At 37.8% G+C, this 13,917-nt stretch overlaps 1 protein-coding gene across 1 annotated transcript; it reads left to right on the top strand.

Annotated features, from left to right (window-relative positions):
- Positions 1-2,235: 2,235 nt before the first annotated feature.
- On the top strand, positions 2,236-3,177 carry LOC100030141 (olfactory receptor 958-like). Its single transcript, XM_001379690.2, has one exon. The coding sequence runs from the start codon at positions 2,236-2,238 to the stop codon at positions 3,175-3,177; it is 942 nt and encodes a 313-aa protein (XP_001379727.2).
- The last annotated feature ends 10,740 nt before the right edge of the window (positions 3,178-13,917 follow it).

Genomic DNA, 13,917 nt, shown 5'->3' with positions numbered 1-13,917 from the left:
TTGGCAGCCCCAGAAGCACCTGCTATTCCCAGCTCTGAACATCTTCCTACTAGGAAGTATGTTGAGGATTGGAATGGATTGAGACTCTCAGCCATATGCTTTATCCTTAGAGTGCATAATTGAGTTGGGGCACCCATTATATGGGTTCAAATCCAAGTGTCTAATGAGAATCCCTCTCCTTCCTCTGTCTTCATTGTCTTTCTGTCTATTTCTTTATATCCCCTTCCACACACTTTCTGTCCTTTTCTTTCTGATCTTCATAAATTGCAATTATTGTAAAAAAAATGTCTCATGGCCAACTGTCATGGATGGATCTAAAATGTCAGACATTGAGTCTGTCAATGAACTGGTATGTAAAGCCTTTCTGACTCAGTAGAACCAGGCAGATCTGGTCCAACTATAGCCAGTATTACAATTAAATACATCTGGTAGAAATCTGGTAAGCAATTGTGTCTGGCAGATGTAAGTCATTATTGATTTGAGAATTTTGTGAGTCAGTACTCACTGTTTTTTACTTAGTGGTGAGGTAGTCTGGACTATAGAAATAGAATAAATTAGAAGACTGTCTTAACCAGTTTTAATGGCTCCAGAGATATCACTGGGAGGGAGGTTGATTTAAACACAAACTATTCCATTTATTTAGTAGGCAAGGGATCACTGGCTTTGACCAGATAATTGTTGTAGATGCTAATATGCCATTGTCAGGGATCACAGAATTATAGCATTTAGAGCTGGAAGGGAATTGGAAGTTAAGTCCCAAACCCCTTATTTACAGATGATGAAACTAACTTCCAAAGTTGGAAATAAATGAATGAATAGCAGTCAAGTGTCAAATCCAGGTGCTATATAACCTCATTCAGTCATGTTTCTACTAATGCTATATTGTTAATGAGTTAATGGGTGTTTGTGGGTTTGAGGGAGAGGAGTATTACTGTAAATAGCTGAGAAGGAATTCAGAAGAAATTACTGGGGGCAGGTAGGTGGCTGAGTGGATAGAGAGCCAGGCCTGGAAATGGGGGGCCCTGGATTCAAAACAGGCCTCAGACCTAGGCAAAGTCACTTAAATGCAATTTCCTAGCCCCTTACCACTCTTCCCCTTGATACCGATACTGTATTTAATTGGCTGGCTGATTTTTGTACCTTTAGCTTGTTTGGTTTGTTCACAATGAAAGTAAGGTCCACTTGAGACTTGAGGTCCCCCTACTGAAATATTAACTGTGTTTTCCAAGAAGACACTTCCTTAATGCAGGTATGTCTTTATGCTTCTTTTCAGTGCTCTAAGTAGCTGGGAGAAAGCTAGTAGTGCATTTATGCATGTCTGTGTGTACTTAACACTGATATCTGTTGAAGCTCTTAATCCCATCTTTGTGTGAGGGGCAGAATGTTGTTATGGAAAGAGACATGGACCTGGAGTAAGGAAAGAACTGTGGGTAGTTTCTGCTTTTGACACTTACTAGTCATGTGATTTTGAGTGAGGATCTTTAGTTTTCTGAACCCATTTCCTAATCTCTAAAATAGGGATAATAATAGCTATATTACTTAGCTCCAGAGATGTTCTAGTAATTGTTTAATAACTAACTTTCCTTTGCATTATAAATATTTTGTTTCTCATTTCTTAAGTCAAGACAATTATCAAATAATAAATCAAGTCCTGATTTGTGTTTTTCAAATTGGCAAACTCTCTAAGAGTTGCATTTCTCAGATATTCCCTGATTTGAAAATCTGCCTCTTCAATGTATGGATTTATTTGTGATTGTGACAGGGACAACTCACTTTCCAGTCTATCAGTTAAGATTTTGAATTTTTTGGTTGAGATCTTTTGAACTAGCAGAATCTCCGGTCAAATGACTCTAGTGCCTGCAAATCAGACTGGGCAAATCCCATAGTTCTAGGCCAATGGCTAGTTTCCTGGTGCTAAGAACATTGCAGTTCCCTAATTTTTGCCCATAATCTTCTCAAGTGTTAGTACGAAAGATGACCCTATCCGGAAGCAAATTTCTCCTTTTTGTCTTTCTGGGCTGATTTGCGGAGGTTTGGTACCGAGTTTCTTCATCTCTATCTGGGAATAGCAACCTCTCTTTCCTTGTATACTTTCTCTGCTCATCTACTAAACTCTCCCATATTAGATAGAAGGAAAATCCAGAAAGAGGTAGCTTCAGGGACTTGAGAATCTTGATTCATTTGCTCACTGTTCATTTTTTTAATATCCCTTGTATAGGAACAAATCTGATGTCTATGGAGATAAAGAACCACACTGTAGTGACTGAATTCATCCTGCTTGGCATCCCACACACAGAAGGGCAGGAACAAGTGCTCTTTGTTGTCTTCTTGATCTTCTACCTTTGTACCCTGCTGGGGAACCTTCTGATCCTTGTGGCGGTGATGTCTGATTCCCGTCTCCACACTCCTATGTATTTCTTCCTGTGTAATTTATCTGTTCTAGATATTGGCTTCTCCTCAGTCAGTACTCCCAAGACGTTGGCAAACCTTCTTGTGAGGAATCAAGTCATTTCTTTGGGTGGCTGTATTTCCCAAGTCTTCTTCTATCATTTCTTGGGCAGTACAGAGTGCTTTCTGTATACTGTGATGGCCTATGACAGATTTGCTGCCATCTGCCATCCATTACGTTACACCATCATCATGAACCGCCGAGTATGTACTCTTCTGGCTGCTGCAACCTGGTTCATCGCTTCCTTCCATGCCACTGTCCTTACCACACTAACTTTCCAACTGCCCTACTGTGGTTCCAATGTAGTGGATTACTTCTTCTGTGACATCTTTCCTGTGGTCAAGTTAGCCTGTGGCAATACCCTTATCATTGAGACAGTGAGCTTTACCAATATAGGTCTTGTAGGTATGATATGTTTCCTCCTGATTTTGGCTTCCTACATCCGCATTGTCATTGCTATCCTGAAGATGCATTCAGCTGAGGGCAGGCGCAAAGCAGCATCCACCTGTGTATCCCACCTCTCTGTTGTCACTCTGTTTTTTGGACCCTGTGCCCTCATCTACACCCAGCCATCTCTGAGTGAAGTGCTAGTCACTCCTGTTCAAATCTTTGGTAACATTGTCACCCCCATGCTTAATCCCACAATCTATACCCTTAGGAACAAGGATGTCAAGGGAGCATTGAAGAAACTGGCTGGGGCACAGGTCACTTCAGAGGGAGGCCATTAGATCATGTACAACAAACTGACTTGTCTTTCCCCTCCTCTAGTGGTTTAAAATTAAAATTAAAATCAAGTGTATCTGTATTAAATATTGGAGATGCTTCCATATCAAAGACAATTAGGAGCTATTCCTCATGATGCTAAGCTTAAGTTTCCACATTCTCATTAGAGGTCACAGTGGGTCTAGAAATCTCCTTTCCAGGGTTAGCAATTGCTAATAATAATTATTCATAATTTTATCAATAGTAAAAGTACTAATTATTACCAATAATATTATCAATAAAATTGCTGGCAACTATTAATAATAAAATTGCTAATAATTATTATTAACAATAATAATGAAATAAGTGCTTTTTAAAGTTTGAAAAGCATTTTTTTAAAATTGTAATTTGAGCCTCACTGGTCTTAAGCTAGGTGGAATAAAAGAGCTGTTATAGGATTAAATGGTTTCTGGGTCTGGATAGCATGGCACTGTTAAGAAACAGTACTATAGATCAGGTAATCAAATATAAGTAGGACAGCTTTTGTAACAGTGAAGTAATTGAAACCTAGAATTGGAAGGATATATCACATACCATTCAATAAATTCTTGAATAAGGCTGACAATGATTATCTTCAATGAAGGCATTCAGTAAGAAAACTCTTGTGTGAGGAAGTACCTTCCATTTCTAGGTCATTCCAAATTATAGGAATGTTTTCCTCATATTGTATTAAAAATTGGCTTCTGCAACTTCCACCCATTAGTTCTAGAGTCTGAACTTCATAAAAAGCCTGAGTCATGGATTGGAAATACTATTTTTGTATGGCATTATATGATCTGTTTTTCTTGGGTTGGCTGACCAGCATGCTTTTCTGTATATGGACAGCAACAAGAATCTTTTACCCAGATCTCAGGTGTCAATTTTAAACTCAAACTCAGAATTCTCCTCTCTCATAGCCTGTCCATCAGCCAATGAGTCAAGAAACAACCGTTTACTATATTCCAGGCATTGTGCTGAGTTCTGAGACAATAAAAGGTGTCCAAGCCATTGAGAAGGTCATTCTAATGTGGGAAACAAAATGCAAATATCTATGTACATATAGATATATTGTTGTTCATTGTTTGCCCTTTGTTTCAAAAAGGGACAGTGGCTATGATGTCTTGACTTGGAAATGAATTGTATTTAAATGTGGCAGAATTGCAAAGATTGTCAGCCTCTTCAAAGTCCAGTAACAGGACAAAAGTAATGATGATGCAGGTGTTTGCCTGTGATGCAGTGGATGTCTTTGACATCTACAATATCTGACGAACGTCTAAGCTCTCCAGAGCATCTGCTTCAACCACCTTTATGACCATTGAAGCAAATTGTTCTTATCTGCCCATTCTGCCAAAGGATATCTTCACATGCTTAGAGTGTGTATCTCTCTAAGACTGACAATTTTTATACCTGTAGGCTATGCTCAACCTGGTTTAGCTTACCTGAGGAAATGGTTTTACTGGGGGAGGGTGTGGCTGCTGCATATATTTCAGCTTCTTGATGCTACATGTGAGAGTGGGGTGAAAAGTAGACACCAAATATGGATGAATAGCCCTAACACTGGTTTGACAAGCCCTTGGATCAGAGCTGCTAGTTTTCCCTGAACATGCTATACACTCCATCAAGTTATACCAATAAATAAAAGGCAATCTCAGATGGAATGTAACTACAATGGAAAGGACTAGAATAGTGTAGATATAGAATAGAATAGGTCTTTTGCGTCCAGTGTGTTTTGAGCTGAATTTTGAAGTGAGGACAACTCAGAAGTAGAGTTGGAGAGGAAGAGCAATCCAGGAATAGGGGAGAACTGGTGAGAAGACTTGGAATTGGTAGATGATGTGCACTGTGCCAGGATCAGTAAGGAAGAGTGTATGGCTGGATTATAGAGTATTTGGAGGGGAATAAAGTATAAGAATACTGAAAAGATAGAAAAAATGTTAAAGTTGCAAAGGGTTTTACATTGCAAACAAAACGTTTTATATTTCATCCTGGAGGTAAAAGGGAGGCACTGGAGTTTATTGAGTAGGAGGGTGACATGGTGAAACTTGCTCTTCAGCAAAATCACTTTGGCATTTGAGAAGAAAGATTTGAGGGAATTAAGGAGAAAATGGAGGTAGACAAAACAACCTGAAAGCTCTTGCAGTATTCTTGACATGCAGTGATAAAAGCTTGAACCAGCATGGTGTTTCTGTGGCTGGAGAGAAGAGAACAAATAGGAACCTTGATTTGAAAGTAGATATGAAAAGACTTCATAGCATATTGAATATGTAGGTAGGATGAGTGCAAGTGGGCAGTCAAAGATGGCTCTGAGGTTGCAAACCTGGGTGACTTAGAAAATGGTTGTACACAGTAATAGGTAAATTTGAAATAGGGAAGGATTTACAAGGAAAAAATAATAAGTACCATTTTTGTTATGTTGGGGAATATTTGTGGAACATTCAGTTTGAGATGTTCAAAAGCTAGTTGGTGATGTGAGACTGGAATTCAGGAAAGAGAACAGAGTTCTGGCCATCATTTGCAAGAAGATAGTAGGGGATAAAATGTCAAGATTAGGGAACAATAACAGTCCAGTATGACAAGAATGTAGAATAAATGAGGAGGAGTAACATGAAATAAACCTAGAAAGGCACACTGAAGTCACATTTTATGGTATCTTAAATTATTGATTGCTGAATTTGTATCATATCACAGAAGTAATGAGACTACAGGTTGTCATCATCAGACTAATGCCTTAGGAAGATTATTTACATTATGTTATTATGATTGTGTCACTACAAAGATATTTGATGGGAAACTGGATGGCATAGTGGATATAGTGCTGATTCTGGAGTCAGAAAGAGCTGAGTTCAAAGCTAGATTCAGATTCAAGCTATGTTAACTTGGATAAGTTACTTACCTTCTTCTTGCCTCAGTTTACTCAATAGTAAATTGGTGATAATAATACCTGTTAACTCTCAAGGTTTTCAGGATCAAAGAAGATTATTTCTGTAAAGTGCTTAGCACTTTGGATTGGCTCATATTGGTGCTTAATACATTTTCTGTTCTCTCCCTCTCCTTCTTTCCCTCTCCCCTTTCCTCCTTCCCTTCCTCCCTCCTAGTCTACCTTCCTTCCTCCTTTCCTCTCTCCCTTCATTTGTTCATTTGTTCCTTCCCACAGTAACCATTGATGAAGTATATATCCCCTCTGAGTCCCAGTTCCCTCATTTGAAAAATTAAAGGAGTTAGACTAAATGATCACCAAGATCCCTTCCAGCACTAAAACTCAGATATTAGTATTGCCTAGGCTTACCTGGGCATGCCTAGTTCTCCTAAAATGGAGACATTCTCCATTTCTTATGATAACAGTGGGATATCCTCCTTTGATTGCCTGTATCTTTTAAACTGGGAGATTGAATCAGTTTCTCTTTTTCTTTCTGGTACAAGATCTTTTTCATAATTTTTTCTCTTATTCTTTCCTGCTTCATTCAAAGGGTGAAAATGCCCTTTTACTCATAGCCCTAATGCCATGAATTGGACTTCCTTCCTATGCTCCCCCTTACCAACTCCAAGAAATGAACCTGAGGGTCTTGGTTTTTCTTCTGTTTCATTTGTTCTAACTTTCAGGTGTCAGAAATCCCCATTGGACTTGAGAGTTTGGACCATGGCAATGACTTGGAGCCAAGATTGCATGTGTGGTTTTTCAGAAGCCAAGTGGCTCAGAAGTCCCAGATACAATGGAGTATGTGCACATTTGTATTGCTAGAGATGACCATGAAAATGGCTATTTTATGACATTAAAAAAAACCTGTAAAAATATCTACAGAAGAAATGTGTAGAGTATAACTTTAGGGTGGAATCAATTACTTTGTATTCTCTAAATGCGTTCACACATAGTTAAGTTTACTTATATTGAGGCCATTCCACTGATGTCAGGGTCAAGGTACTGTCATAGACTGCTAGGTTCCAAAGGCCATAGTGACCAGATGCTTATCTGGGCACATGCTCCAGACTCTTGAAGACTTGAAAATTTAAGCATAGAACTTGAGGTCACAAGAAAATAGCGGTCCATGTATATAACACAATTATCCCAATTTCCTCATGATAAACTTTGAAGTCCTGGAAGTCCCCCTATAATTCCAAAGGTAAAACACTGAGCAAAGTTGAGACTTTTAGGATGAGAAAGGATTAGTCAAGAAATTCTTCTTTTACTATATTTTATTGTGGCTCAGTAGGGACTTAGGAGACAAGTACAATCATGGGGATGTAGAAGTAAGGTAGAGTCTTTTTTTTCTGAAGGCCTGACCATTAATGAGATTGAAGAGATCTGCTTCCACTGTCAGAGAGAAATAATTTTCTCAGATTTTCCAGTAAAAGGAAACAAGGAAGTCTCTCATTAGGGATGTCTACCCAAGCATTTTCCACAGATGCCATTGGGAGTCAAGGATCCCACTGGAGCCTTAAATCTGAGAATTAAATCTTTCTTCTTTGTAAATATTCTGACCTTTGTCTTGTAAATACTTGGGTATAGAAAGTATCCTATAGGCCCACTTGGAGCTCCCTGTGTTACTTCATGTATGGACTGTTCAATGCTTTCATAGTTAATTTCACTTTTGCTACATTTCTCTTCCCCTATTACCCCAAATCTGAGGTCTTTGAGGATGATTCCCCAACATGAAATGTCCCCCTTTGAAAATCATTCTGTTTTGCATCACAGACTCTCAGATGAAGATGCACAGCACAAGGCAAAAAGTATTGGATTTGATGTCAGAATTCCTGGATTGAAATCCTTGCTCTTCTACTTACTACTTATACAACTTTGATCATTAAACATCTCTGGAGCTCAATTTCCCTATCTATAAAATAAAAAGGTTAGGTTGGCTGGAATCCAACTGTCTTCTCAGCTCTGAATCCATGACATTATGATTCTGTATTCCATATTAATAGCTTCTGTTATCCTTTCAACAATTTCCCCCCAAGGAATTTAACTAGTGTCATAGTCATACAAGATAGAGAGGGAGAGAACAGAGACCAAAAGGGGATGGCCTGAACACAGAAATATTTGTCATTTACCACAGGACTAAGTTGAGCAATTTAAGATGCACACTGCATTCTTAGTCTGTGTCCAACTGGCCTCTTCTATTTTAGTCATCTTTTATCAGGTAAAATCTGGACTACAGATTTTGACACTGTTATATTTAGTTTAATCTTTCTCATGCAGCACCGTTTTGTAATTTTCTCTAAATGCTTTTAGATAAGCTTGTCTGTTCCCCAAACGCGCCTGGTTTCTCTTTTTGAATCCATGTGCCCTGCAGCTTAGACCTTTGACCTGAGTTACATTTAACCTTGCTTCATCCTTGCAAAATGAAGAAAGAGGAAAGCTACCTAATAGTCTCTTTCTTTTCTGTTCAATTCAAAGAACCATCTTGCCATACTCCACCTAAAAAAAGATGACATTGAGTTCTCAGTTTCACTTTGCCACAGGACCAGAGGTCACTCAATGAATAAAGAACTGCTTTCACACTGATGAACTCTAGACTAGCAGAGAATATTAGCTCTAGTGGAGTAGGAAATCCAATGCTGAAGATCAATTCCATGAGGGCTAGCATCGTCTCATTTTTGCATTTGTTTCTATCACTATGCTTCTTAATAAATATTGGTTGAATTAAATGAAACTGTGAGCATACACATCTAACCATCCACATTTGGTATACGAATTCCTGGAGTCTGCATTGCCAACTCAAAGCTTGTGGGAACAAAGCTGATAGATAATGAAGAAGTGCAGAGAAGCTGTGGGAAGAAGGCATGCTACCCCAACCACACATATGAGGATCTAAAAAAACCTTCTGGCTGCTCTAGCTTAATTATGATCCTTAATTAGGTCTAGAGAAGTACAAAAAGAAATGTGGGAGTCAGTCACCAGAAAAATAAAGATCCAACCACCATTAGTCTTTCTCCCTTAGGACTAGGAGTATGGGCTGGACTCTCTGAGGGAGTTATTTATTTACCTCCCGCCAACCCAATCCACACAATCATATAACTAAGTTTCCCCGTGTGCTGGGATTCTTATTTATGCTCTGCTTATTGATCCTGTTCTCTGAGACCTCGCAGCAGGAGGGTCATAGAGAGAGAGAAGCTGGAAAAAAGTGAGAAGCCATAGGACATTAACACTGGGGAACACAAGTTGGAGGAATCCTCAAGGAAAGAAGACTGGGTTTTGAGTGGCTGTGGTGGGGACTGCTGGGAAGGTGACAGAAACCATGACCATAGCTGTATAGCTTTGGTGTTGAGTCTGGCCACAGTCGAAGCTGTTTCTTTGGGGATGCAGGCTAGAGCCATCATGTTCTTAGAGGTCTTAAGCAAGCTGGCACAGAGTGCCCCCTCAGATCTGTATGCTGGCCACAAGGACACTGGGATGCTGCTGATTAAATCCAAATAGGCATGCCAGGACTGTTCTTCCCTGGCAATGTGTGCCACCTTAGGCTTTGGTACTGTTTGTGCCCCAGTGCCCACAGGATCCAACCTGCCAATGTCAGTGGCTAGGGAGAAAGGAAGGCTTTGAGAGGATGCAGGCTGAGATGCCAGGTGGCAGAGGTGGTATTGAGAGCAGAGGATGTGGAGGGTGTGGAGAGTGAAGGACTGCAGATGACCTCCTACTGTTACAACTCCAGAAGATGACTGATTAATATATACTTTCCACAAACAAAGACAAGAGTGTTTGATCAGTTTGATTAGGACCAACAGATAAACAGGAAGCAGAAAAGCAGTCTCATGTGACACATGTTCCCTAATAGGGCAATAACAATGCCTGCGGTTCATATTGATGAGTTACCTTGTGCACATGGGTTTTCCTCCCTTCTCCACTTCCTACCAAATTTATGTACTCATTTGATTACTCTTTTCCTCATATACTGAGTGCATTGGCATAAAAATTATGACTAATGCTAATAGGAATTGTGATTTATTTTATTATGTATACATTAAATAATGAATTTTATGTGTCTATGATGTTGTTATTCCTTTTGCTTTATTGTTATTGTTTTGATTTGAATTTTTTTCTGTCTCATGGACACTTTCCCAATTCTAATTTTTAAGATGGGATTTTCTTGAGTGAGCTTTTGTACCTTCTTTTCCATTTGATGAATTCTACTTTTTAAAGCCTAGAAGTAATCATGGAGAGGGGCAAGGAATATTCTAACCCCTCTACAAAAATTAATGTAAGGAGTATAAAAAAGTGTAATCAGCATGGGAAAGGATGACTAGGGATGCAGAGTCCAGAGGGAAATGAGTTATGAAAATGTTAGGGAAGGGTCTAAAAGTTTTAAATTTTTTTTCAAATATAATACATTAACTTATACACAAGACGGATTGAAAATCTCTCAGAAAATATAATACATTAATATAGTAACATTTTAATATGTAATAACATTAACACTAATTTTTCATATATAATACATTAACATAACATTAGCATAATAACATATAAACATCAAATATAATACAAAACAGTGCTTCATGAGAAAGACTAAACTAAATATATCAAAGTATCAAAATCTATAGTCCAGATAACTAGATGCACATTCTCACATTCTCTCTAACACTCCTATAGAAGGAGGAGTAACCATATTCTTTGATCCCCACTGTCACTTCTATTCTCTCCCTCTGCTACCATCCCTTAGCAATTTCCCTTATATTGAAATTCACTCTTTCAAGCTATATAACCCTCCATATCCTCAAGGGAGTTATCCCCTAGACTACATGGCATTCTTTCTCCTTTCCCAAGGTGTTTATATCAAAATTATTCTCTTCACCCCACTTCCTTCTCTTATACTTAGGGACTGCAACAAATATCTTGTTCCTTCAGTTAACTTGTCTTCCCAGATCATCAATCTTCTCATTTTTTATGATTCACATCTTTACTCAACTCATTCATAGGTAGGGAAGTTTATATCCTTGATCTCCATCACCTACAATCTTTCCACTTATAGGGCCAACAAGCCTTAAGTTGATTTAAAAAGAATAGTATTGAAAAAATCCTTTGCAGAAGTGAAAGGACCACTGGTGTGTGGAACATAGCATTTTTGTGACATTTTTGATGTGATATTGTCTATTGACTTTCTTCTCTCCCTCTTTTTCTTTAAAGTATATTCTTTGTTATCTAGGACTGCTTTCTGGAAAGAGAAGGGGAAAGGACACCAGAGAAATTCAGGTGATATAAAAAAAGACATTAACAAATTAAAAAGAATTATTAAATTACTCAATTAGCATTAACCTCCTATTATTCCATTTCTTTCTAAGCTTTAATTCCTCATCATTTTATTCTTTGTTGTTACTGTTCTTTTTTCACTTCTCTTTGTTCTCTCTCTTCTCTTTGTTCACCTCTGCTCTGTTTTCAGTCTGTTCCTTTTAGTCAAGATTCTATAATTAACCAATTCAATTTTATATTGACTTCTACATTTTATTTCCTTGCCATAATTTCTTTTACCAGTCCTTGTTTGTCAAACTCCAAGCCTATATTACTCTCACCATAGGCCTCTTCTACTCCTTCCTATGTGCTGCTAAATGATTCTAGACAAAACCACAAAACTAGCTTTACTAGGTGAACTTCAAAGTTGTTTCTAATATTACTGTTACATTGCTCATAAAGGGTGTTTCAGACCTCTTTTCCCCCTTGACTTTCTCATCACACTTCTTTCCCATTTCCTTTTAAAACACAATTAAGTCTAATTATCAACTTACAAAATAAAAATTATTTTTGGGTGTCTCCCTTCTTCCTTACTTTACTTTTCAAGGCCCTTGGCATTATCCCCATTCTTTCTTCCTTTCTTCCAGTCTGATGAGGAGGTAGAATTTCTCTTAGTCAAGTCTAACCCCTCTACATATTCCCTTAATCCTATACCCTCCCATTTCTTTAAAAATATTCTTTGTCATACCATTTTTCTAATAATTTTTCTCATCTATCTATCTATACACACACACACACACACACACACACACACACACACACACACACACACACACATATATTTCCCTATCTGCTGGTTTCCTCCTTGTCTAAAGACACACTCATAAGAAGGCGGTTGCTGAGTGGTTAAAGCACTAGGCCTAGTAATCAGGAAAATTTGAGTTCAAATCTAGCCTCAGATACTTTGTGATTGTATTACCTTAGGTGAATCTGTTTGCCTCAATTTTCCTCACTGTAAAATGGAGATAATTATATCTACCTTGAAGGCTTGTTGTGAGGATCAGATGAAATGGCATTTGTAAAAAGTACTTTGCACAGTACTTGGCACATGATAAGTACTATATATTTATTCCACCCCCTGCTCCCCCATCTTCCATGTCTTCTTCATCTCCTCAAGCTGTCCTATATTTTTCTTTCTTTCTTTCTATTCTTGCCTTCACATACAAATCCCCAGAAATTTCATTTTTACCTTCATTTTATTTCCTCTCACTTCTAAACACGTTACAATTTGGCTTCTGATGTTACCATACAACTGAAATGGCTTTCTCTACAGTTACCAATGCTTTCCTAATTGCCAAATTCAAGGAACCTTGCTTAGTCCTCATTCTTCTTGACCTTTCTATAGCATCTAACACTTTTGGTCACCATCTCCTCCTAGATCCTCTCTTTTCTGCATATTTGTTGCATTGCTCCCTCTTAATGTTTTTACCTATCTGGATGTTCCTCTTCAATCTCATTTACTGTATCTTTTATCCACATCCTGTCCCCAAAATTATTTGTACTCCATGGTTCTAACTTGGGTAATCTCTTCTTTCTCTACACCCTTTCTCATGCTAAACTTATCAGCAAAATGATTCAACTACAATCATATTATATATGTGGCATGATATGATATGACACAAAATAATGATACACATGATATGTTGCACTACAATGTGATGTGATATATGATGTAACTCTACAATGGAATATGACACAATGTGATGTGACATGACATGACACATTAATATATGATTTAATAGTATAATGCAATACAAATTAATGGCATAATATAACATCATAACAATATAACATGTAGTATATAAGTTCAGAATATAACTTGGAGAATACAATTATATATTGTATATCTAACTACCTATAGAAAAGCTAATATTCTATATTTACATCTTTATATAATAAGATAGATAGATAGATAGCTACACACATATATACAATGCTAGTCCATCTTGGAGACAAAATCTTTAACCATCAACTGTCAACCAGACATTTAGAACTGGATATATTTTAGGCATCTCAAATTAAACATATCTAAGACAGAACTCAAACCCAATCTCTCCAAGGACTTCCCTATTCCAGTCTAGTACATTTCCACCCTTTTAGTTAACTAGGTTTGCTACTTTGGTTTCATCTTCAATGCCTCATCTTCATCCCACATATCTATTCAGTTGCCAGATCTTTTCATTTTTATCTCCACAATATCATTCTGATATATGCCCTTCTTTCTACTTATAAAGCTGCCATTTAAAATAAACCTTAATTTCCTTTTGCTGGATCTATCTCAGTTCTTAAATTGTTTTGCCTTCCTGAAGTTTCTTCCCACTCTAAACTCTCTTCCACATAGTTGTTTAAGTGAAACTCCTAAAACCAAGATCCATATGTGTCACTCAAGTGTTCAAAGAGCTTCAGTGACTTCCTGTTGCCTCTAGAATAAAAAACAAGCAAACAAGTATTCTTGTCTGTCATTGAATACCTCACACTCTGACTCTAAACCACCTTTCTCTTTTTCAGT

Source organism: Monodelphis domestica, chromosome 4 (assembly GCF_027887165.1).
Source record: "Monodelphis domestica isolate mMonDom1 chromosome 4, mMonDom1.pri, whole genome shotgun sequence".
NCBI classification, from domain to species: domain Eukaryota; kingdom Metazoa; phylum Chordata; class Mammalia; order Didelphimorphia; family Didelphidae; genus Monodelphis; species Monodelphis domestica.
This window is presented reverse-complemented; position numbering and strand designations above follow the sequence as displayed.

Excerpts from the sequence above, each read along its gene's own strand:
- LOC100030141 (XM_001379690.2), top strand. The coding sequence starts at position 2,236 with ATGGAGATAAAGAACCACACTGTAGTGACTGAATTCATCCTGCTTGGC.